Below are 25,839 nucleotides of genomic sequence, written 5' to 3' on the forward strand. Positions count from 1 at the left end.
AACTGTAAAACTAACCACAAATTAGGGACTTGTGTGTCCCGTTATAGGGCCACGGGACAGTTATGGAAAGGTAGAGATGATCCCTACAAAATCGAGGCATGTGGCAACCTTATCTGTCAATTACGTGGTTTATAAAAATAATATATGTAAGACCAGTATAGGAAAATTCTTAAATATTCCGAAATTATTAAAACACAATATCGGCATTGAAAAAGTACCTAGATAAGACAGCAGACACTTATATTAGGTGAAATAAGAACATCTCTAATACTGTAGTTTGCGTATAACTGCCAAAGTAAAAAATTGGGTAGTGATCAAAATACTGGAAACTTTTTAAAAGGTAATATATCCATCTAGAATATTAAACAATGTTAATCGTTAGTAACCAGTATTATGAACTATTATTTGCTAGTTCTATAAAAATACGTTTTTATATAAGCTTATGACTGTATATCAAGGAGGTTGCTTTCTAAACTCCCTGATTGATACACGTCGGCTCTACATAAAGTTGTATTTATTGTTCATCTGTGACAACCTTGTACTCACCAATCAGAAACGTTTGGCTGGTGTTGTTTGTAACACGAAGGTCAAAGATAATAACGTGATCAGATGAATGTAATTTGATAGACAGTGTTTTTGTTAAAATTTGGGGTTGGACTGTTCAGTGTCATTTTTATTAAAGTTTTTTGCTGCTGACGGTGGTATATGTTTGATCTTTGCTTATTACTTTTCAGAGAAAATGAGCTAAGCTTTTACGTTTGTAGAAGTATGGTGCAGTAGTTTGAAAGTGTTTGAAGAATTTTATGATGTTAATGTCGAGCTGTTACTTGGCCGGTAAGCACAGTATCGTGATTTGTCAGATTGTGTTACGAACAAAAGTTTATTTTCAGTGGTAGCGTTGTCATGATTATCATTCGCTGATTACCCATAAACAGGATGCTGTGCATCGTAATTGTTCAACACCCATCTTCGAAAACAGTGTCACTGATACCGTGATATTTGTTTTTATATTTTCAGGAATATTGCCCATATTCATTACCAAATTCGAGAAATGACAATCACAAGTGAAGCAGGGCCTTCCCGTAGTGGCAGTGAACCAGGACCTTCCAGAAGTAACAATGGCGAGGAGAAAGAAAAAGACAAGGAAAAAGACGAACGAATGTTCGAATGTAACATTTGTTTAGATACTGCAAGAGATGCTGTAGTGAGCTTGTGTGGTCATCTGTTTTGGTATGTTGCTACGTTTTTGTGTCGTTTCCTACTTTGTTATAACTACACATACACACACACACACACACACACACACACACACACACACACACACACACTGGAGTAGCAATAGAAACAGATTCTCCTTGCAGTGTACCGGTATTTTAGTTATGTTACGATCTGTCATCTGCTGGTTAATATCAAATAGTTTATCGTGTCTTCGTAACTATTATTCCGCATATTCAGTGATTTAGTGTTTCCAATTCACATTGTTGTGAAACACTTCCCCTTTGGTTCTTACTCAGATATACAAGAACCCAGATCTGATTAGCAGGATGGGTGTAAGACTGCTACTATTCAATTCTTTTTATGTTGGATGGCTCGCATTGTTACTAGACTGATATGTTTGAGGAGGTAGTTCTTAGGAAGCTACTCTACTGATAGTTCTTTTCTTTAGTGCCTCCCACTATTGTTTTAGTAGTATTATTCCATTGACTGAATTGTTACTGGTTTTATTGACTACACCCATAACACCAATGAAGCGGGATGACAATGGTTCAAACCTTCATCCGGCCATCCTGATTTGGGTTTTTGGTGATTTCCCTAAATTGCTTCAGGCAAATGCGGGGATGATTCCTTTGAAAGGGCATGGCCGATTTCCTGCCCCAACCTTCCCTAATCCGATGGGACCAAATTACCTCGCTGTTTGCCCCCCCCCCCCCCCCCCCCCCGCTCCTTAAATCAGCCAACCATAGCAACATGTCTCCCTAGTGATTTTCTACAAAAATTTTTAATTAGCATATTGTCCTGTAATGTTCACAATAACAAAATTCTTGAACTTGTGAAACTATCTGTATAAAAACTGCCATTTAGATCCAACCGTCATTTTAACACATTGGTCAAGTAATTCAAAACTGTGCAGCAGAGGTACCTAACAAGAGAACCGATAACTATTACACTAGAGCCTACAGGAAAACCACTCACTTTTGTATAGCACTTGTATATAAAACAATTGCTCTACAGATGTCTGTGCAGTATAGTTTTCTGTGTTGACTGTCAATGTTCAGTATGATCTTCCCTACCTTGTTTATTTGTATCTGTACGTAAGCTATTAAAAATTCAGGATGGTCGGATAGATATTTGAAATTATCATGTAGTCTTGATGTAATGATGTGGCAAATGTGCACAATTAGGGGTAGAACATTGAGAATAATGATAATACTTAGTACAGTGTAAGTTTTCACATAATAGATTTGAATGTTAATTTGTTTGTGTCAGGAGGTTAAGAAGATAGTTTCGGTAGGTTCAGTGTTTCCATTAAAAACTTAATTCACTGTTCAGCTTTAACTGTGGATAGTAGATTTATATGGGACTCAAAAATTTGTATTTGGTTCTGTTATTTTGCTACTGGTATGAAATTAGCGGCAGGGATTTAGTATCTTGAACAGATGTCAACTAATTAAAGGACATGTTATTGGCAAGCTATTACAAATTGAAATTTATGTTGTTATTTCATGCCACCATCAGCATTAACAGTGGAGGTTCCACCTTTTTGTAGTTTCTGTGTAGGAATTCACTTTGTAATCTTAATTTATTATTAGCATTGATCTTCATGCTGGAAATATAACTTTCCTATATGCTTAAATATAATATCAGATATTTAATGTGTATACTGCTTTGTGTTTTGAAACATGATTCTCTTAATGCTTACATTATTTCAGTTGGCCATGTTTACACCAATGGCTTGAAACGAGGCCAAACCGTCAGATGTGCCCTGTATGTAAGGCTGCAATCAGCAAGGAGAAAGTAGTTCCATTGTATGGAAGAGGGAGCACCAAACAAGAGGATCCTAGGTAAGTTTGTTGCTGCGTAGTTCATGATTACTTTATGCAGTTGTATATGACTGTATCTACTTGTTGCTGGCTTATCTGACCTGTTTCCTTTGCTTAGAAGGTGGTAGAGATTACGTTGGGAAATACGGAAGCATCCGATCCCGCCCGTCTGCTTTGACCCATGATGTCATAAATATGGCGGAAACGGCCATAAACCACGATACCAATATGGCGCATATAAACTCGTTACGTACACATTATAAACACGAAAATACATCGAAAAACAAACACCCACACGTTCCACAAAAAGCCCAATGACACTAACAGGACAAGCGCGGGAAATTGGGGGTTTTTGGGTGGGGACAAACTAAATGTAAACAAATTTAGATACCCACCCCCATACAAAACCATGCAAAACGACGAAAGAAAAAAAGACATCACAAAACTCCCCAAGTTCCTCTAAACACAATATCATCTGGAATCGAACATTTCCCTTGACCTATATAGCTCATCAGCAGCTCCAGATCCCATAAATTGGGATCGAACACTTCCATTGACCTAGACAGGGTGTCTCATAAGACGTAACACCCCCATCATTCCGTTGGCGATTGCACGTATCGACAAGCGGTGTTCGGCGAATCATAGCCGACTATGGGCACATACTGTGGTACATGCACAATAATCACAACGTTTATATTGACCGAGATAATGAGGCAAGTACATGTTTTTTAAATGGGATGCTATACTTTTTTTACCATAATTCGAACGCTCTGGAAAAGACGCATATAGTGATGTAATGCATGTTGCTATTGTGATTCAAACTTCGCTTAAAAGACGCTGGGAAATATTGTACAATTGAAGGTCAAGGCGGTCGGAAGCAGCTGCAGATTGTAAGCACGCCTCGCACGTCCCGCAGGCCGAGTTGCCGTACTCTATGCAGCATGCTCGTCCTACGCTACGTAGGTAAATCCTCATCCGCCCTCTTTTAAGCAAAGTTTGAATCACAATAGCAACATGCGTTACATCACTATACACGTCTTTCTCAGAGCGTTCGAATGATTGTAAAAAAGGTATGTTGTTGTTGTTGTTGTTGTTGTTGTTGTGGTCTTCAGTCCAGAGACTGGTTTGATGCAGCTCTCCATGCTACTCTATCCTGTGCAAGCTTCTTCATCTCCCAGTACCTACTGCAACCTACATCCTTCTGAATCTGCTTAGTGTATTGATCTCTTGGTCTCCCTCTACGATTTTTACCCTCCACGCTGCCCTCCAATGCTAAATTTGTGATCCCTTGATGCCTCAAAACAAGTCCTACCAACCGATCCCTTCTTCTAGTCAAGTTGTGCCACAAACTTCTCTTCTCCCCAATCCTATTCAATACCTCCTCATTAGTTACGTGATCTACCCATCTAATCTTAAGCATTCTCCTGTAGCACCACATTTCGAAAGCTTCTATTCCCTTCTTGTCCAAACTATTTATCGTCCATGTTTCACTTCCATACATGGCTACACTCCATACAAATACTTTCAGAAACGACTTCCTGACACTTAAATCTATACTCGATGTTAACAAATTTCTCTTCTTCAGAAACGATTTCCTTGCCATTGCCAGTCTACATTTTATATCCTCTCTACTTCGACCATCATCAGTTATTTTACTCCCTAAATAGCAAAACTCCTTTACTACTTTAAGTGTCTCATTTCCTAATCAAACCCCCTCAGCATCACCCGATTTAATTTGACTACATTCCATTATCCTCGTTTTGCTTTTGTTGATGTTCATCTTATATCCTCCTTTCAAGACACTGTCCATTATGATCAACTGCTTTTCCAAGTCCTTTGCTGTCTCTGACAGAATTATAATGTCATGGGCGAACCTCAAAGTTTTTACTTCTTCTCCATGAATTTTAATACCTACTCCGAATTTTTCTTTTGTTTCCTTTACTGCTTGCTCAATATACAGATTGAATAACATCGGGGAGAGGCTACAACCCTGTCTCACTCCTTTCCCAACCACTGCTTCCCTTTCATGCCCCTCGACTCTTATAACTGCCATCTGGTTTCTGCACAAATTGTAAATAGCCTTTCGCTCCTTGTATTTTACCCCTGCCATCTTCAGAATTTGAAAGAGAGTATTCCAGTTAATGTTGTCGAAAGCTTTCTCTAAGTCTACAAATGCTAGAAACGTAGGTTTGCCTTTTCTTAATCTTTCTTCTAAGATAAGTCGTAAGGTTAGTATTGCCTCACGTGTTCCAACATTTCTACGGAATCCAAACTGATCTTCCCCGAGGTCCGCTTCTACCAGTTTTTCCATTCGTCTGTAAAGAATTCACGTTAGTATTTTGCAGCTGTGACTTATTAAACTGATAGTTCAGTAATTTTCACATCTGTCAACACCTGCTTTCTTTAGGATTGGAATTATTATATTCTTCTTGAAGTCTGTGGGTATTTCGCCTGTCTCATACATCTTGCTCACCAGATGGTAGAGTTTTGTCATGACTGGCTCTCCCAAGGCCATCAGTAGTTCTAATGGAATGTTGTCTACTCCCGGAGCCTTGTTTCGACTCAGGTCCTTCAGTGCTCTGTCAAACTCTTCACGCAGTATCTTATCTCCCATTTCATCTTCATCTACATCCTCTTCCATTTCCATAATATTGTCCTCAAGTACATCGCCCTTGTATAAACCCTCTATATACTCCTTCCACCTTTCTGCCTTCCCTTCTTTGCTTAGAACTGGGTTGCCATCTGAGCTCTTGATATTCATACAAGTGGTTCTCTTCTCTCCAAAGGTCTCTTTAATTTTCCTGTAGGCAGTATCTATCTTACCCCTAGTGAGACAAGCCTCTACATCCTTACATTTGTCCTCTAGCCATCCCTGCTTAACCATTTTGCACTTCCTGTCGATCTCATTTTTGAGACGTTTGTATTCCTTTTGCCTGCTTCATTTACTGCATTTTATATTTTCTCCTTTCATCAATTAAATTCAATATTTCTTCTGTTACCCAAGGATTTCTATTAGCCCTCGTCTTTTTACCTACTTGATCCTCTGCTGCCTTCACTACTTCATCCCTCAGAGCTACCCATTCTTCTTCTACTGTATTTCTTTCCCCCATTCCTGTCAATTGTTCCCTTATGCTCTCCCTGAAACTCTCTACAACCTCTGGTTCTTTCAGTTTATCCAGGTCCCATCTCCTTAAATTCCCACCTTTTTGCAGTTTCTTCAGTTTCAATCTGCAGTTCATAACCAATAGATTGTGGTCAGAATCCACATCTGCCCCCTGGAAATGTCTTACAATTTAAAACCTGGTTCCTAAATCTCTGTCTTACCATTATATAATCTATCTGATGCCTATTAGTATCTCCAGGATTCTTCCAGGTATACAACCTTCTTTTATGATTCTTGAACCAAGTGTTAGCTATGATTAAGTTATGCTCTGTGCAAAATTCTACAAGGCGGCTTCCTCTTTCATTTCTTCCCCCCAATCCATATTCACCTACTATGTTTCCTTCTCTCCCTTTTCCTACTGACGAATTCCAGTCACCCATGACTATTAAATTTTCGTCTCCCTTCACTACCTGAATAATTTCTTTTATCTCGTCATACATTTCATCAATTTCTTCATCATCTGCAGAGCTAGTTGGCATATAAACTTGTACTACTGTAGTAGGCATGGGCTTTGTGTCTATCTTGGCCACAATAATGCGTTCACTATGCTGTTTGTAGTAGCTAACCCGCACTCCTATTTTTTTATTCATTATTAAACCTACTCCTGCATTACCCCTATTTGATTTTGTATTTATAAATCTGTAATCACCTGACCAAAAGTCTTGTTCCTCCTGCCACCGAACTTCACTAATTCCCACTATATCTAACTTTAACCTATCCATTTCCCTTTTTAAATTTTCTAACCTACCTTCCTGATTAAGGGATCTGACATTCCACACTCCGATCCGTAGAATGCCAGTTTTCTTTCTCCTGGATAACGACTTCCTCTTGAGTAGTCCCCGCCCGGAGATCCGAATGGGGGACTATTTTACCTCCGGAATATTTTACCCAAGAGGACGCCATCATCATTTAATCATACAGTAAAGCTGCATGTCCTCGGGAAAAATTACGGCTGTAGTTTCCCCTTGCTTTCAGCTGTTCGCAGTACCAGCACAGCAAGGCCGTTTTGGTTAATGTTACAAAGCCAGATCAGTCAATCATCCAGACTGTTGCCCCTGCAACTACTGAAAAGGCTGCTGCCCCTCTTCAGGAACCACATGTTTGTCTGGCCTCTCAACAGATACCCCTCCGTTGCGGTTGCACCTATGGTACGGCCATCTGTATCGCTGAGGCACGCAAGCCTCCCCACCAACGGCAAGGTCCATGGTTCATGGGGGAAGAAAAAAGGTATAGCGTCCCATTTAAAAAACATGTACTTGCCTCATTATCTTGGTCAGTATAAATGTTGTTGCATGTACCAACGTTATGTGCCCCATAGTCCACTATGATTTGCCGAAAACCGCATGCCGATACGTGCAATCGCCCCTGGAATAAAGGGGGTGTTATGTCTTACGTGACTTACCCTGTATAGCTCAGTAGCAGCTCCCAATCCCATAAATTGGGATCAAACACTTCCCTTGTAGCTCAAAAACATCTCCCGATACCAATACCAACATTCAAAGCCACACATTGGGATCGAAAACTTCCCTTGGCCTATATAGCTCAACAGCAGCTCCTGATCCCATAAATTAGGATCAACAGGGTGTATACGACCCGGGAGAACCGGGAAAAACCCGGGAATTTTTTCATCCGGGAGAAAACAGGGAAAAACTCGGGAATTTTTCATTGTTGTAGTTTTCAGTTAAATTTTTGTGATTTTGGCTGGTAAGAACTGATACTCTACTGCAGAATAATTCTGCAGCAACAAAACATGAACAAGAGAAAAGTAGAAAACGGAAATGAAATTTAAGTTGCAAAGGAAATGAGTCATATACAACAACGAAACACAATGCTCAGAAGAGCGTCTGCCAACAGAAAAGTGTGCAAGACTGCAATGCTTCATAACAACAAATTGCCTCCGATGAGCGTGACGTGACAACTGTTTAAATTACATTCGTTTGAGCAGTTACGGGCAGGCTCCTGGGCTTGTGCAGTTGCTTCTGGTTACAGAAGTGTGGCTAGGTGCTACTATCTAGTATTGTCCCGGTTCGGAAATATCGTAGATCCGGAGCTGATGCACAGAGCAGTCAGAGTTATGGTGGGGAAGTGGGTCGTATTCACGTGACCTTTGTTTATGTTCAGTGATTTTGTTGTTTCCTCTTCGTTTATTGCTCTCACGTTAAATGAAAACAAAACAGATTTTTGTGGCCAGGAGCTAGCAAATAAATTAAAATGCGCTCGCATAATTACGGAAGGCTGAAATATGTTATTAGTTTTAGATTTTATTTCCACCATTCTGACAGTCGAGCATTAATTGCCTTTGAAGTTGTTTTTGTCGGTTTGCTAAAGAGATTTGGCTTTTATTAAATCTTTTCTGCTGAGGTAGTCAGTTTATTTGAAACAAAGTGTTTAATTTCAGTGTTGGCTAGTTCCAACAGTTCGCTGCATTTCAAGTGCACGCATGGCATTATGCATAATAAAGAACCAAACATAAGATAATACAGTACTGGTACTCCAAGAAAATTTGCATCCGAACTTGGACATACGAATGTGCACATTAAGCCGAATTATGCATTTTAGTATGGTTCACGAAATTCCGATGCTCTTGAAGTATCCTCTGATGTCTTGTTTCTTTTATGTCATAGTGTAAGATCTTTTAATGTTTTACACGTAGGAACATCGGGTTTCCTGCATCATCGTAGATGCGCAAGCGCGGTGACGCCTGTTATCTGGCACTCTCTGGCAACTGCTGAAACGAACTTATTTCTAACACGTCGCGGGAAAATGTTGCGATTGGTGTTTTGAAAAGCGTTACATTCAAAGTAAATTTCTGTTTACGCAAGATGAACTGTGTGCGAGAATGTACGATGAATTTCTTAAATCACAAAGCGTTTGACACTCATTTAAAAATCAACTCTCTGAGGACGACCATTTAGAAGAATTTCGAGCCCAGAAGATCAGACATTTACGTCGTTATTAAAAATTTTACTGGCACATTTGTGTGATGTATCTTACAAAGTGTAACAAGCGCAAAAAAGATCAACATAATATGTGGCAGCTTAGCTTCTCTTCCAGCGTATTAATCTTCTTACGTGACTGCTATGTATATTAATTTAAACTATTAACTTTCATTATTTGTGTGTTCGTGCTACTTAAGAGTGATCTTGGTATTGACTGACTGCATCACTTGTTTTATGCTGTCATCAGCTGGCGAGATCACGTGACATGAGCTATGACTGGCTTACGAAAGTGCTTCGCAATCTCTATTTCAATGCTTCGGAAAGTGACGTGTGATGTTTGTTGGAATTCAGATTTATACCTTTGTAACACAAAAATATGCAGCGTACATGTTGCTGCACATCAAAGGTCTTTCAAAACATGTTTTTCCCCCCTGGGTTTCGTTTTCTAATGTGCCGGGAAATGCTACGTCGGTATATAAAACCTTAAACATTCAAGGGATTGATGAGTTTTCCAGTGCCAAAGAAGAGTATACTGTTACTGAACACAGAAAAAGTGTATTTTCACCCGGGAGAAAGTGTATTTCAACCGGGAAATCCAGGAATTTTTTTTCCTTGTACGCGTATACACCCTGATCAAACAGTTCTCTTGACCTATAAAGCTCAAAAACATCTCCCAGTACCAATACCAACATTCACAGCCACACATTGGGATCAAACACTTCCCTTGACCTGTACAGCTCAACATCAGCTCCCGATCGCATAAATTAGGATCAAACACTTCCCGTGACCTATATAGCTCAAAAACACCTCCCGATACCAATATCAACATTCACAGCCACAAATTTCAATAAAACACTTCCCTCGACCCCAACACACAACACATACACTAAAAACAAAATAACAAAAACTTACCACAAATAAGTCTTGGCACCACAAACTAGGTTGGCCACCACAATCACACACAGGCACGCGCCCACACACACACACACACACACACACACACACACACACACACACACACACACACACACACACACCAACGAAAAAATACTCAACCAAAAGAAAACCACCCACCGCACCCTGAGAAAAAATACTCAACCAAAAGAAAACCACCCACCGCACCCTGAGCTGCAGCCACCCACCCAGACCACCCTAACAAACCACTTTCAGCCTATACATTTTACTAACAGCCCTTAAAAAACCCGAAAAACACAATAGCAGGGACACTCTTCCACCAACAGTACTCATCTAAATGAGACTGAAGGTTGGAAGAGTGCCTCTTCCCCCTCCCAAGAACTGACTTAACAGCCCCTCTCATTGATGGTGTAGAATGCTTTCGTTGTAAACACACCAGGATCTATACCAGCTCTCTTCAGCACTTCAATTCTGCATTTCCATTATTGTAACATAAAACACCAATACATCCCATAGCAGAATCATATGTTGGCTTCATACACCCAATTCTTAGCAGCTGATGTTTTGAATTGAATGTCAGTTTGACAGCTGTCACAAAAAAGTGTATATTACTCACAATACCATCTCTGTCATTGCTGTCATATAATCTTAAAGATTTATTGCCACAGTTACCACATGCACACGAATTACTAATAATATTACACATAATTTCTAAATCAATTATCCTAAAACCACTATTCACTTCCTCTTTAGTGGACTGAAACTCTTCACCAGTTCCAAGTTTCTTCTGTGAACTGATCATCATCTTAGCTTCACAATTATCTTCCAGTGATTATGTTGACTCACTTGTAGAAACTGTTGATTCACACACAAATGTTTATATTTCGGCACCACAGACAATAACAGCTGCCAAAGATAGCTAGCGAAAGGCAAAGATAACATGACTTACACGGGTCCTCAGCATTCTATAATCTACCGATGCTTTTATGACAGCAGGAAGTAATAAAACATCACAAACAAGAGGAGTGTCATCTAGAAAAGTGGGCATGGTGCTGCGCAGTGATTGAAACAAGGCAGATTTTTTATCATTGCATTGAAACAAGGCAGATTTTTTATTATTGCATCCGTGAAAATTGGAGACAGTATTTCTAATATGCTATACAACTATATATATCAGGAAAGAGGGAAGGAGATGGAAAGACGAAAGGATGTGTGTTTTAAGGGAGAGGGTAAGGAGTCATTCCAATCCCGGGAGCGGAAAGACTTACCTTGGGGGGGGGGGGGGGGGGGGGAAAGGACAGGTATACACTCGCGCGCGCGCGCACACACATATCCATCCGCACATACACAGGCACAAGCAGGACCAGTGGATGGATATGTGTCTGTGTGCGAGTGTATACCCGTCCTTTTTCCCCCTAAGGTGATTCTTTCCGCTCCCGGAATTGGAATGACTCCTTAACCTCTCCCTTAAAACCCAATTTTGCCTACATCTCCCTTAATGATATGCGGTTACAATAGCATAATAATTATCATATGCACTTCATTGTGTTGAATATTTACATATTTTCTGACAGATTTATTATTACCTTTTGAATGAAAATATGCTTAAGACTTTTTTTTTCCTCTCCTTACCTGTGAAGATCATTTCACTTGGAATATGTGGAAGATTCATTAGTAAATCTGATTTTGTTTGTAAATATTTATTGTATATTCTTGTTTCCTGTCATGTTCTTCATGCTGGAGAATCATCTTGTTATATATCTATAGAATGAAAAGTACATCGTATCTCATCTAATCCCACCCTGTTCCGCAGCTTGTTCTATCTCCCCTCATTCCTTTTCTCTTTAATTCCATCTCGGCTACTCCCCAGGAGAGAGAACCTTACTGTAGGCACCTGCTTACCAGGCAGGAGAATTCGCATAACCATTGTGGCTAGGGGCTATGCCAGTAGTTGCATAGCTAATTGTAGGGTCACCCAAGTCAGACATTTCTCAGCGGAGGGATCGGAAAATGAATGTCACACAACCTACTTAAGGAAGGGCTGTGTTTTTTCCAGGAAGCTCCAGCAATAGTGGTTGGATAAAGGCACAGCGGCCCTGGGTTTCCCAAGATGGTGCTGGCCAGGACCACCAAACCTCTTCTTCCATGAATTCTGGACCTACTTCAGGGACTACCGTTAGGCTCACCAGTGGACTGTTGTATTTTTTGGAGTGCAGGACTACTGCCCGTACAGGAAGGATGATGTTACTAGAGACAAGGCTAAAGGTGGGATGGCTGTTTTTCTCAGCGATAGATGACACTCTTCACCTTTTCCTCTTACCATGGCGTTACAAGCAGTTGCAGTGGAAGTTCTCATATCAGTTAAGATCACAGTGTGTTCTTTACATCTTTCGCCTCGCCTTCACGTACTGGGCAGTGAGGAAGGTTACACCCTGAAACCATTCAGAAGGCATTAACAACGGACTTGGTACATACCAATTCACACCATCAGGAGCCCACTAAGCTTCCCTCTCTACCCATGCAACCAACTCCTCTCATAAGTAAGGACAACTCTTAAAAAAGTCATTCAAAATCGAAGAAAGTGGCAGCAAATTCATTGGATTGGTAAGCACTCTCACTTCCTGATTGCAGATACTGATTTCCACGTGGAGGAACTAGAGTGCTAGGCACCATCTGTGTAGTGTTTCCTCTGACCTCTTCTCTAAATCACCGTCACCAAGGGAGAAGGACAAGAACAGCTGATGCTAATCAATGGCTCACACAGGTCTTTCTGTATTTGAGTGAAACTTAGATGAGTACTGATTGCATTTGAAGGAATTATAGATCCTGGTCCAGAAAAGATGGTTCTTCATCTGCTTACAAGAAACTCATTTTAAATTCTTCATCACATCTGCATTAAAGGACTACCACCTGCGGAGGTATGATGATGATACTGGAGACAGGGCAAAGGGTGGAATGGCTGCTTTCATCAAAGACAGATGACACTCCTCACCAATACAGCCAGTTGCTGTGGAAGTTCTCACACCAGTTAAGATCAGAGTGTATTCTTTACATTTCCCACCTCATGATCTGTTGGATGCAGATGCACTGACAGAACTCTTCCAGGCACTCCACGCCCATTCCTATTCATGGATGACCTCAGTGCACACAATGTGCTATGGGGCTTAGCTACCACTTGCTGCAGGGGTCAAATTATCGAGCACCTCATCTGGTTAGAGTGTATCTGCTGTTTGACCTCTGCTTAGATGACATAATTTTCTACAGTTATAGCGTTATCTTCACTCGGTGACATCTGTTTTTGCTCCCCAGCTTCTACAGACTCAGTTCAGTGGGAAGTGGCCACAAAGTTCCAGTCCAGTGACCACTTTCTGGTCTAGATCCAACTGCTGACTTTGATGGAGGTAGTCAGGAGACCACAAAGAGGGAAGCTTCAAAGGACAGATTGGTCACAGTACAGTCAACATGCCACCTTCAAACAGCAGGAATGTGCTCAGGAGGTGATAAAGCCTGTTACCTGTACAATCCAATGAGATGCCACCATTTGCATTCCCCAGTTTGGCAACCACCTCAGGTGACAGCATGCTTTTTGGTGGAATGAAGAATGATGCTCAGTCATCAAAACCAGACAGACAACTATGCAGCTATTCGAACACCATCCTACTACAGAAAACGTGTGCCTTCGGATCAGTAAGAGCACAAGTGAGATTAGTGATAAGAGAATGGAAGGGGAACTCTGAGAAGGAATTCTTGATTTCCATTAATCATTTCGCTTCCACTCCACAAGTTTGGGACTCAGATTGATTTCAGACAAGGGCAGTACACCTCGTCTTACAGCCGTGCTGAGAAATAGAATCTTGGTGGACATGTCCAAAGACATGGCTCAGGTTTTAGTTGAAAATGTTTTTACCATCACTGCATCACTTGAACTGTTTCCTTAGTTTCAGATGTTCTGTAAGATATGTGGAGATGAGGAGGTTCTGCTATTTCAGGTGTAATGAGATGGTCTACAATCTTGCATGTTTGGCGATTGTAACCATCTCTGCACCTGGCCAGAGACACTGCTCCAGGAACAGATCAGATTCATTATGCCATGCTTTCAGAGCCAAAGACAAAGTCCTATCTTATTTCAATCAGGCATGTTTTGGTGGACAGTGCCCTGTCACTTGGAAAGAAGCACTATTAATTCCCTTATGGAAACCAGGCAAGAAATGTGCCAGCCCTAATAGTTGTCGGACTGCATCCCTTATCAGCTGAATAAGACAGACATTAGAGCGCAAGTTCAGTATCTGCCTCACGTGGCTCCTCTAATGCTGGGATCACCTTTGCTTCTACTAGTGTGGTTTCATGTGTTGCTGTTCTGCCCTTTACAACTTAATTCTTCTGGAGACTGAGATACAGAAGTCTCCCTTACACTGCAATCATTTAGTCACTATGCTTTTCAATCTTGAAAATGCATAAGAAACCACTTGAGATAAAACATCCTTCACCAACTTCATGAGTGGGGACCTTGTGGATGTGTGCCACTCCTTAGTCAATCAGTTCTCAAAGAAAGCCACCTTTACTTTCTCATTGATGATTCCTTGTCTGATTGCTTTGTTCAGGAGAACTGAGTCCCTGAGGTAGTGTACTAAGTGCCACACTGTTCGCAATTGCTATCAATGGCATCTCCTCTGCAGTGAGAAGCCCAGTTAGAAGATCTTTGTTTGTGGATAACTTCATGACCTTCTACTCCTCCAATTGTAATTGTACAGTGTTCATGAGGCAACTTCAGCTGACCATAACAGGGTGGAAACGAGGCCCAGTAAAACTAGTTTTAGGTTCTCACTTGAGAAGACTACTTGTGTCAACTTTAACCATGCTCATCGTAGTTTTCACCCACCATAGCTCACAACGGGGGACACTGTTTTAAATTTTAAGGGCAGTATCTGCCTTTTGGGCCTACTATTTGACTTGAAATGAACATGGCTTCAACAGCTGACACATCTGTGAACAAAGGGCTTCAAATCACTGAATATTTTGAAATGCCTCTACAGAAAGCAGGTCCTACCTCCAGTGGGTTCCCCTCGCCCCCCCCCCCCCCCGCCCCCCCCCCCCTTACATGTCAAGTTATGTAGGACCAAATTGAGGAGCAAATCTCCAAGGTCATGGAAAGTGTCAGTACATGAAATTACAACAGATAAAAATAAAATGTTTATGAACCCAAAAAAAGTCAAGCCATAAGTTTGCTTAAACCCAATCAACGATACAACAAGAATCCGCTTATTTTTCAAGGATCTCCTCGACAGAATAGAAGAAGTGACCCATGAGGAAACTCTTCATTTTTGATCTGAAAGCACGTGCATTACTGCTAGGATTTTTGAATTTTTGTGGTAGCTTATTGAAAATGGATGAAGCAGTATATTGCACACTTTTCTGCACAAGAGTTACAGAAGTCCGATCCAAATGCAGGTTTGATTTCTGCCAAGTATAAACTGAGTGAAAGCTGCTTATTCTTGGGAATAAGCTAATATTGTTAGCAAAAAATGACAGTAGGGAATATATATATACAGGGTTTGTCCAGATGCAGATTACAAAATTTTTCAAGCAAATGTTCTTTAGCTGTCAGGGGAACATCAGTCAGCTTGGTTGCCTTCGTTGTAACTTTTTTACAAAGATATGAACAGTAAATGGCACCCTGTATTTTTTTATTCGTTAATTCATTTCTTCTCCTAAAGACCTATTCAAAAATTTATCACAATGTACCATTCACTGAAACATAACATTAATTAATTACATAACACAACATTGATTTTGAGCCCAGGGTCACAAACTCGTCCACTTTCTGGAGTTGTCAGAAAGCAAATGAAAACTAAGTAAAAACATAACACAAAATTGTCTTTGACTCTCCTGTACCATTGCCCAGGAGTAGAACATTCAAAGGTGCTCATGTTGAATGAAAGAATTACATACTGCTTCCATTGTTGCCTGCTGAAAAGAATTACAAGCAAGCACGATACATTCCTGCATGTCCTCTGGAGTTGGAATATCATGATAGACAACGTCTTTAATCCATCCCCAAAGAAAAAAGTCCAGAGGATTTAAATCAGGAGACCTAGCAGGCCAAGTAACTGTTCCTCCTCGACCAATCCACCTGGCAGGATACCTTCAGTTCAGAACACGACATGTGCGCAAGGCATTATGTGCTTGGACATCCATTGTGTTGATACCACATAAGGATTCTGGTTCTTAGCGGCACTTCATACAGAAGAGGAAGAACAATTCGTCTGAGGAAGTTGGCATATGCAGTGCCTTTTAGACTACCATTAATGAAATAAGGGCCAATAATTGTAGTACCAAGCATCCCACACAAGACGTTAACTCTCCATTTACGCTGATGTTCCACCTGTCATAAGCCATCGTGGGTTGTCACTGGACCAGTAATGCATGTTCGTTGTATTTACCTGTCCTTTGTTTGAGAAGGAACATTCATCAGTAAATAGAACATTGGAGAAGTAGTTCGGGTTGGTGAGGATTTGCTGCTGTGCCCACTCGCAGAACTGTACACGATTCTGGAAATCATTTCCATGCAATTCTTGATGTAGTTGTACATGCTAAGGATGGAACCAGTGACATGTAAGAATACCATGTACACTGGTTTTAGGAATGCTAATCTCGTGTTAAAGTTGCTGTGTGCTCACATGTGGATTCATAGCAACGGAAGCGAGAACAGTAACTTTAGCAGCTTCGTCTGTGCGAGTGCTACGATGATTGCATTGTCGTGGGTTGAAACTTCCCGTTTCCTGAAGCGTCGCAACAAGACGAGAAAACATCCGTTGGGAAGGTAGGCTGTTGTCAGGATATCACTCTCTCTACAGTTCCACTGCCTGTGTAGCATTTCGCCTACCTTCAACGACAACAATAAAAGAAACGTTATGTTGATGCAGTTTGTAAGAACAGCCTTTACTATATGCCAACTCTACACAACAGTATTTAAAAGGACTAAACTACTGTACTAAATGTACCTGTACATAAGAAATTAGTATTGCAATTACTGTTCTGCTAACATATATTCCCTATAGATGAGTAGCAGTTCTACCTTCTCTTCAATGGTGTACATTCTACTCAACACAACTCTTCAACTGATGATGGTTGATGGAATGATGGGTGTGCATTCTCCTTATGTTTACATTTGTCCTCTGTCAATGTCAGCACGTGGATGTGTTCCATTACTCCGAGTACCTGCACTAAGCGCTGGGAGCGTCAACGTCAGTGTTGTGTTATGTAATTAATAATGTTGTGTTTCAGTGAATGGTACACTGTGATACATTTTTGAATAGGCTTTTAGGAGAGGAAATGAATTACTGAATGAAAAATACAGGGTGCCATTTAAAAAAAGTCATACCGCTGTTCATATCTTTGTAAAAAACAAAGCCGCAATGAAGGCATCGTGCTGTTTGATGTGGCTAAAGAGCATTTGCTTGAAAAATTTTGTATTTTGCATCTGCACAAACAGTTGTTTAGGGTGGTCAAGATAAATGAGACACCCTGTATATTGAGAGGCCAATGTCAAAGTACCCAGACTCATGAACAGGTGTCGACAAGAGGTTCATGAACTTAACACTACTTATTGACCGAACCACCCCTTCTGAGTCAAAAATATCCTTTTAGAATGTGAAGAATTACCCCAAAACATAATACCATATGACATGAGCAAATGAAAATAAGCAAAGTAGACTAATTTTCGTGTGGAACGATCACTTACATCAGATACTTTTCGCCCGCATCTCGTGGTCGTGCGGTAGCGTTCTCGCTTCCCACGCCCGGGTTCCCGGGTTCGATTCCCGGCGGGGTCAGGGATTTTCTCTGCCTCGTGATGGCTGGGTGTTGTGTGCTGTCCTTAGGTTAGTTAGGTTTAAGTAGTTCTAAGTTCTAGGGGACTGATGACCGTAGATGTTAAGTCCCATAGTGCTCAGAGCCCATCAGATACTTTTCGAATAGTAAAAATGGCGGCATTAAGCCTTTGAACAAGATCCTGAACATGGGCTTTCCACGACAGTTTACTATCTATCTGAACACGTAGAAATTTGAACTGTTCAATTTCACTAATCATATGCTGATTCTGTGAAATTCAAACATCAGGTTTTGTTGAATTGTATGTTAGGAACTAAAAATTTAGTCTTACTTTGATGTAGCATTAGTGTATTTTCTACAAGCCATGAACTTAGGTCATGAACTCCACTATTTGAAACCTAGCCAATGTTGCACACAACGTTCTTTACTACCAAGCTAGTGTCATCAGCAAACAGATATATTTTTAGTTACCCGTAATACTAGAGGGCATATCATTTATACAAATAAGGGACAGAAGGGGCCCCAACATTGATCCCTGGGGCACCCCCCACCTGACTGAACCCCATTCAGACCCCACATCACAGCCATTTTCAACATTGTGAATAATGACCTTTTGCTGTCTGCTGCTAAAGTAAGAGGTGAACCAATTGTGCTAGTCCCTGTATCCCTTTCTCCCTTTTTATAAAGCGGCTTTACTACTGAGTACTTTAATCACTCAGCAAACTGTGACCATTCCTAAAGGAAAAATTACAAATATGGCTGAATACAGGGCTAACATGTGCATCACAGTACTTTAATATTCTGCTAGACACTCCATCATATCCATAAGAGTCCTTAGTCTTCAGTGATTTAATTATTGACTCAGTCTCCTCCTTGTCTGTATCACAGAGGAGTTATTCAGACATCAATCTCGGAAAGGCATTTGCCAAGAGAGTGATAAGATTCCCTGTAGAAACTAAATTTTTATTTAATTCACCAGCAATGCTCAGAAACGATTGTTACATATATCTGATTTATCAGTAACAGGAATATTTTTACTACAAACTGACTTTATATCGTTCACCTTGTGCTGCTGACCAGACACTTCCTTCACAACTGACCATATGGTTACAATTTCATCATGTGAATTAGCTATTCTATTTGTGTACCAAATATTCTTTGCCTTCCTAATAACGTTTTTAAGCACCTTACAGTTGTCTTTGTAGCTTGATTGTGACTTCATCTAACATTTTGATATAATTCCCGTGTTGCTCTACATGACATCCTTATCCCACTAGTCAACCACCCAGGCTGTCTTTTACTGCTGAATCCCCTTTGGTATGTTGTAATGGAAAGCAACTCTCAAAGAGCATGAGAAATGCATTAAGGAAAGCATATTTGTCATCTTTGTTATCGGCACTATAAACATCCTGCCACTCTTGTTCCCTGACGAGGTTTAAAAAACTCTCAATTGCTGTTGGATTAACTTTCCTACATAGTTTGTAATTTTATGTGACATTTGATTGAGTACAAAAGCATTTCAGTGTTAAAATTTGTGCATCATGATCTGAAAGGCCGTTCACCCTTTTACTAACAGAATGCCCATCTAGTAATGAAGAATGAACAAAAATATTTTCTATGGCTGTGCTACTGTTCCCCTGCACCCTAGTTGGAAAAAACACAATCTGCATCAGATCATATGGATTTAGGAGATCTACCAACATCCTTTTTCTTGCAACATCATATTCAAAATTAATATTGAAGTCACCACATATAACTAATTTCTGCTACTTCCTATAAAGTGAATCAATAACCCTCACTAGCTTGAGCAGAAATGCCCTGAAGTCAGAGTTAGGGGACCTACAAACAACAACAATTAGAAGTTTAGTTTCACTACATTCAACTGTCTGTGCACAACATTCAAATATCTGTTCAGTGCAGTGCCATGATACGTCTATGGACTCAAATGGAATACTGTTTTGTACGTACATGGCCACTCCCCCACCCCTCAAGGAACTCCTTGAAAAACAGCCAGCTAATCTATATCCTGGTAAAGGAAGTCTCTGAATCGCCAAATTATTTAAATGGTGCTCCAATATACCAATAATTTCAGAGTCAGCATCTATAAGCAGTTCACTAACTTTATCTCTAATAATGCTTATATTTTGATGAAATATGCTAATTCCTTCTCTACTTGGAAACATGATGTCCTCTGAAGGTGAGCCCTTAGGTAGATGGACTTCCTCTAAGCAGCTATACCTATCAGCTGACTTCAATCTAAAAAAGGTGCAGCTCTAACACCAACTACTACTGCAATGTGAGATAAATTCTGCCGAAATTAGTACAGAGGCGCAAACAGTGTTCAGAAACGATAGATTAAATAAAGTACATGGTGGTGTGTTTGTGCCTGTTAGTAGTAGTTTATCTTGCAGTGAAGTCGAAATAGATAGTTCCTGCGAATTACTATAGGTGAGGTTATACTCAACAACCGTACCAAAATAATAATTGGCTCCTTCTACCAATCCCCCTACTCAGATGATATAATAGCTGAACGGTTCAAAGAAAACTTGAATCTCATTACAAATAAGTACCCCACTCATACAGCTATAATTGGTGGAGACTTCAATCTACCCTTGATTTGTTGGTGAAAATACATGTTCAAAGCCGGTGGTAGACAGAAAACATCTTCCGAAATTGTACTAAATGCTTTCTCTGAGAATTACTTTGGTCAATTAGTTGATGAGCCCACACAAATTGTAAATGGTTGCAAAAACACACTTGACCTCGTAGCCCCAAATAATCCTGATCTAATAGAGAGCGTCATGACAGATACAGGGATTAGTGAACACAAGATAATTGTAGCGAGACTCGAAACCATATCAACCAAAACCACTAAAAATAAATGCAAAATATATCTATTTCAAACAGCAGATAAAAATTCGCTTGATGCCTTCCTAAGAGAATGTCTCCATTCCTTCCAAGCTAATTATAGAAGTGTAGACCAGATATGGCTCAAATTCAAAGATACAGTATCGACAGCAATAGGTAGATTCATTCTGCATAAGTTAATAAGAGACGGGACTGATCCACCATGGTACACAAAACACGTCAGAACACTGTTGCAGAAGCAACGAGAAAAGCATGTCAAATTCAGAAGAACGCAAAATCCCCAAGACTGGTTAAGTTTCATTGAAGCTCGAAATTTAGTGTGTATGCCAATGGGAGATGCTTTTAATGGTTTCCACAATGGAACATTGCCTCAAAATATGGTAGAACACCCAATGAGGTTCTGGTCATATGTAAAGTACACCAATGGCAAGAAACAGTCAATACCGTCGCTTTGCAATAGTGATGGAAATGTTACCGATGATGGTGCCACTAAAGTGGAGTTACTGAATACAGTTTTCCTTTATTCCCATGAAGTAATGAGTGCTGTCGACAAGGGATCTCAGATCAATTCCATTTTCCTAGATTTCCAGAAGGCTTTTGATACCGTTCCTCACAAGCGACTATTAATCAAATTGCGTGCATATGGAGTGTCGTCTTCGTTGTGTGACTGCATTTGTGATTTCCTCTCAGAGAGGTCACAGTTCGTAGCGATAGACGGTAAATCATTGCGTAGAAAAAAGTGATATCTGGTGTTCCGCAAGGTAGTGTCATAGGCCGTCTGCTGTTCCTGAGTAACATAAATGATTTAGGTGATAATCTTAGCAGCCCCCTTAGATTGTTTGCAGATGACGCTGTAATTTACCGTCTAGTAAAATCATCAGACGATCAATTCCAATTACAAAATGATCTAGAGAGAATTTCTGTATGGTGCGAAAAATGGCAATTGGCACTAAACAAAGAAAAGTGCGAGGTCACTCACATGGGTACTAAAAGATATCCGATAAATCTTGGGTATATGATAAATCGCACAAATCTAAGGGCTGTCAATTCAGCTAAATACCTAGGAATTACAATTACGAGCAACTTAAATTGGAAAGACCACATAGATGATGTTGTGGGGAAGGCAAAACAAAGACTGCGCTTTGTTGGCAGAACACTTAGAAGATGCGACCAACCCACTAAAGAGACAGCCTACATTACACTTGTCTGTCCTCTGCTGGCATATTGCTGCGCGGTGTGGGATACTTACCAGGTAGGATTGATGGAGGACATCGAAAAAGTGCAAAGAAGGGCAGCTCGTTTCGTGTTATCGCGAAATAGGGATGAGAATGTCACTAATATGATAATGCGAGTTGGGGCAACAATCACTGAAACAAAGGCAGTTTTCTTTGCGGCGAGATCTATTTACGAAATTTCAATCACCAACTTTCTCTTCTGAATGCAAAAATATTTTGTTGGCACCCACCTACATATGGGGAAATGATCATCATAATAAAATAAGAGAAATCAGAGCTCGAATGGAAAGATTTAGGTTTTCCTTTTTCCCCACGCGCCACGGTAGAGAAGTATTATGAAAATGGTTCAATGAACCCTCTGCCAGGCACTTAAGTGTGAATTGCAGAGTAACTGTGTAGATGTAGAATTTTTCCGTGAGTGATCCCACCACCACCCACCACACTGTCACCTTTAAGCTTTGCCAGTCTCTCCTTCCCATACATATTGAGGTGCAGGCCATGCCTACTGAAACTCGATCTACTGATAGCCTAATGGGCACCACTGCAATGTGACCCATGCCCTCTGCCATCAATGCCTTCTCCAGCCCCATATGAACGTGCCTAACAGTCGCATTAAAATGAGGCCGATCATGATGCTGAATCAGTTGCACGAAGTGCACATTAGTGCCACCAGTTTGAGTAGCTATCTGTACCAGGTCACCGCCTACATAATATTCCCCATCCCTATCAAGACTATTCCCTGCTACACCCACTATCACTACCTGATCCTCCTTCGTAAAATTCCTACATAACGTTTGTCAGATTAAGGTTAGAGTACGGCAGTATGGCATATGGATCAGTCTGTATTTCCTATCTGAAGATGGTAGATGCTGTCCATCGTGAAGGCATTCAGATATCAACTGGAGCCTTTCGAACTAGCTCAGTTCAGAGACTCTGTGCAGAGGCTGGTGAATCACCACTCCACATTCGGTGGCACCTCCGTCTAGCTCCACAGACCCTGACAATAACAGGTTGGCGTCAGTCATTGGTATTTAGTCCATCAGTCCACCTCAACTTTGATTGCCTGGTCAGGAATCACCTCAAACCAACCGAGCCATTTGGGATAAGTGCTACTGACTGTCTTACAGATCTGGGTACGTTGCACCTCAGAATACACAACCAGGTACAGAACAAATTGCCACCTTGGCATTTTCATAGGCCCTAAGTGCTTGTAAGCTTCAAGCAGCGCAAGAAATGTGCCTTCCAGAACAGTTTGACAGGCATCACAGTACACAGTTTCTCATATGTTTTCACTTGCCCAGTATGCTACAAGGGACTCACCAAATGTAAGTCATTGACCAGAGATTCAGCTCATCCATGACACCTTAGTGCCACTCTAACACCGTAGTAAGGAGGTGGTATTTTGCTGGATATCTGAACACACGGGGATACGGGGAAGTGACATAGGCAACAAAGCAGCCAAAGAAGCATGTTGGGATGGTATTGTATGCCAGTGTGTTGTCCTTTTGCACGCAATCATCTCTCATTGTGTGATGGATGAATCATGCATTGGTAGGGGACTGAATGGATGGAGGCGGCAGGCAAAAAACTGTGGCCGCTCAGATTGATGACACAGGCAGGGCAGACTTCATGCCGGCCGCACCTATGATAAGAGGTGCTGCTCACCAAACTGCACATATAACATAGCCCTTCAACATAGTTTCCTCTTCCAAAAGGAGCCATGACCACTCTGTGAAATTTGTGGGTGCCACTTTCGGTATTTTGGCTGTGTGTGCCTTATATATTGGCATCAGGGCAGGCCTCAGTTTGGCTGGAAATCAGCCAACTGTCCTCTAGTATGACACGTTTTGTTTTTGAGATGTTGTGAACTTTTGGGCCTCCTCCCTGAAAAGCTGGGTAGGAAGGACTTCAGTGCATTATAAACAACGCCACCTATGGGGACAACCTTCATCCGCATCCTCCCCTCCCCCACAAGAGAATGACATGGTAAACTCTTTGTAAGGGCACTGATGATGATGCTGTTGAGTGCTCCACATCCAAAAGCACCACCATCATCCATCCATCACAGCTCCCTGCCTGAATCATTTCTTTATCTCAAATCTTTCACTCTTACTGTGTTTTTCTACATGTTACTGTTCCACCCACCCTCCTCTTTTTCTCCAGCACATCTATGCGTAAACATGTGCAGCAACTCACTGCTTGCTCCATTCCAGCATGATAGTTCTTAATGCTCACTTGTCCTGTTCTTCCCTCGACCCACTTCCTAACCCACTGCTCCCCTTTGTTCCACCACCAACCCACCCCCTCTGTGATCACTACTTACAAGCATTAGCTGAAAGCATCAGAATATGAAAGTGCTGTGTGTGCGTGTGTGTTTTACCCTTCATGGTCGTGATTCATTGTCTGTTTACTGTCAGCTCATCGTAAATGATCCGAGATCATTTTCTGTTTCTCATGCTTTTTACCAAGTTTTTGTTAGATTGCTTTCATTTCTGTCTGACCATTTGATACTCAGCACATTGTGCAGATAGTATCAGAAGGCATTTCATAGGGTATACACGCAAATGGGCATGGCTGAAAGGGGGGGGCGGTGGCGGTCAGAGATAGGTAGTAGAGGGAGGGGGTGAAATGGGGGTGGTGGTGGTGGTGGTGGTGGTGGTGGTGGTGGTGGTGGTGGTGGTGGTGGTGGTGGTGATGTGTTATACATGTATGTGAGGGCAAAGCTGCAGGTATTAAGCTAGTATGAAAACAAAATTTTTTTAAAAAATTCATATAAAATTATTCTGCGTGTTTTATTGTTCTATTTTGGAGGATAACAACAATGAAACAGATATTATCAGGTGGAAAAACACTGAAATAAACCTGAAATTTAATGTTTCTCTCTTATAATCTCTCAACATTTTCAAAATCGATCGAAATATTTCAGACTCAAGACAAAACAGAAAAGTTATTAAATATAAGTATATTTTGAATATACCAAGTTTTTAAATTGATCTAAAAATATTTAATAATTTCTCCTAGCCCTGTATAGACTCATAACCCCATACAGATAGTCCTGATAATTTATTATTGTGAAATTTTAGTAGCTGTGAAAATATTGGTAACATAACTGATGCAAGAATAGTTCATTTCCGTACTGTTATCTATTGTCTGTGCCCCATGCTTTTCATTTCAGATCTTAGTATTTCCATAGTTTCAGAACTATCTGTAAAGGGTTAGGAAGTTGAATAGGGCTAGGAGAAATTATTTTATACTTTGTTTTTACCTTTATTTAAATAATTATTAATACAACACATTGAAGATGTTCTACAGATACATAGAATAATACATCTGTGTTACGCTGGTACTTTAAAAGCACTATAAATGACGAACACACGTAAGTCAGTAATTTTGTGAATGTTCCAATTAATGCTTTCAGGTACAAGATTCCGCCACGCCCTCCTGGACAGCGTACTGAACCTGAAAATAATGGGGTATGTATTTGTTAGTCACAATAATTCCACATTTCATTATGTGTAGCACTAATTAGTAGAAGGTATTGCCTTTCTGTACACATTTTACACAGCATTAATTGTTTGAATATTACAATTTGTTTATATTGTCATTTCTTTCTGTCTTATTTGTCAGAACTTTGGAAGACTTTTTTTTATTATTATTATATTTTTAATGAACTTTTGAACTGAGAAATAATAGGTTCTATAACATATAGAACTGACATTAAACCTTACATCTCACTGACCACTAGATGTTCCCCTTCGGGAGGACGACGGTTCAATCCCGTCTCCGGCCATCCCGATTTAGGTTTTCCGTGATTTCCCTAAATCGCTTCAGGCAAATGCCGGGATGGT

General features: G+C 40.6%; 1 protein-coding gene across 3 annotated transcripts in view; it reads left to right on the plus strand.

Moving 5' to 3' along the window:
- Window positions 1–478: 478 nt before the first annotated feature.
- LOC126261783 (E3 ubiquitin-protein ligase RNF185-like) overlaps window positions 479–25,839 on the plus strand; it is a 69,382-nt gene continuing 44,021 nt past the window's right edge. Inside the window, exons 1-5 of one of the 3 annotated variants that reach the window (XM_049958570.1) lie at window positions 479–615; window positions 735–834; window positions 1,018–1,230; window positions 2,931–3,062; window positions 25,410–25,464. In XM_049958570.1, coding sequence (XP_049814527.1) covers window positions 1,052–1,230; window positions 2,931–3,062; window positions 25,410–25,464 — 366 coding nt within the window. In that variant the 5' untranslated portion in view covers window positions 479–615; window positions 735–834; window positions 1,018–1,051. The other 2 variants (XM_049958571.1, XM_049958568.1) reach the window with 2 other exon arrangements.

This window comes from Schistocerca nitens, chromosome 1, assembly GCF_023898315.1.
Source record: "Schistocerca nitens isolate TAMUIC-IGC-003100 chromosome 1, iqSchNite1.1, whole genome shotgun sequence".
Classification (NCBI taxonomy): domain Eukaryota; kingdom Metazoa; phylum Arthropoda; class Insecta; order Orthoptera; family Acrididae; genus Schistocerca; species Schistocerca nitens.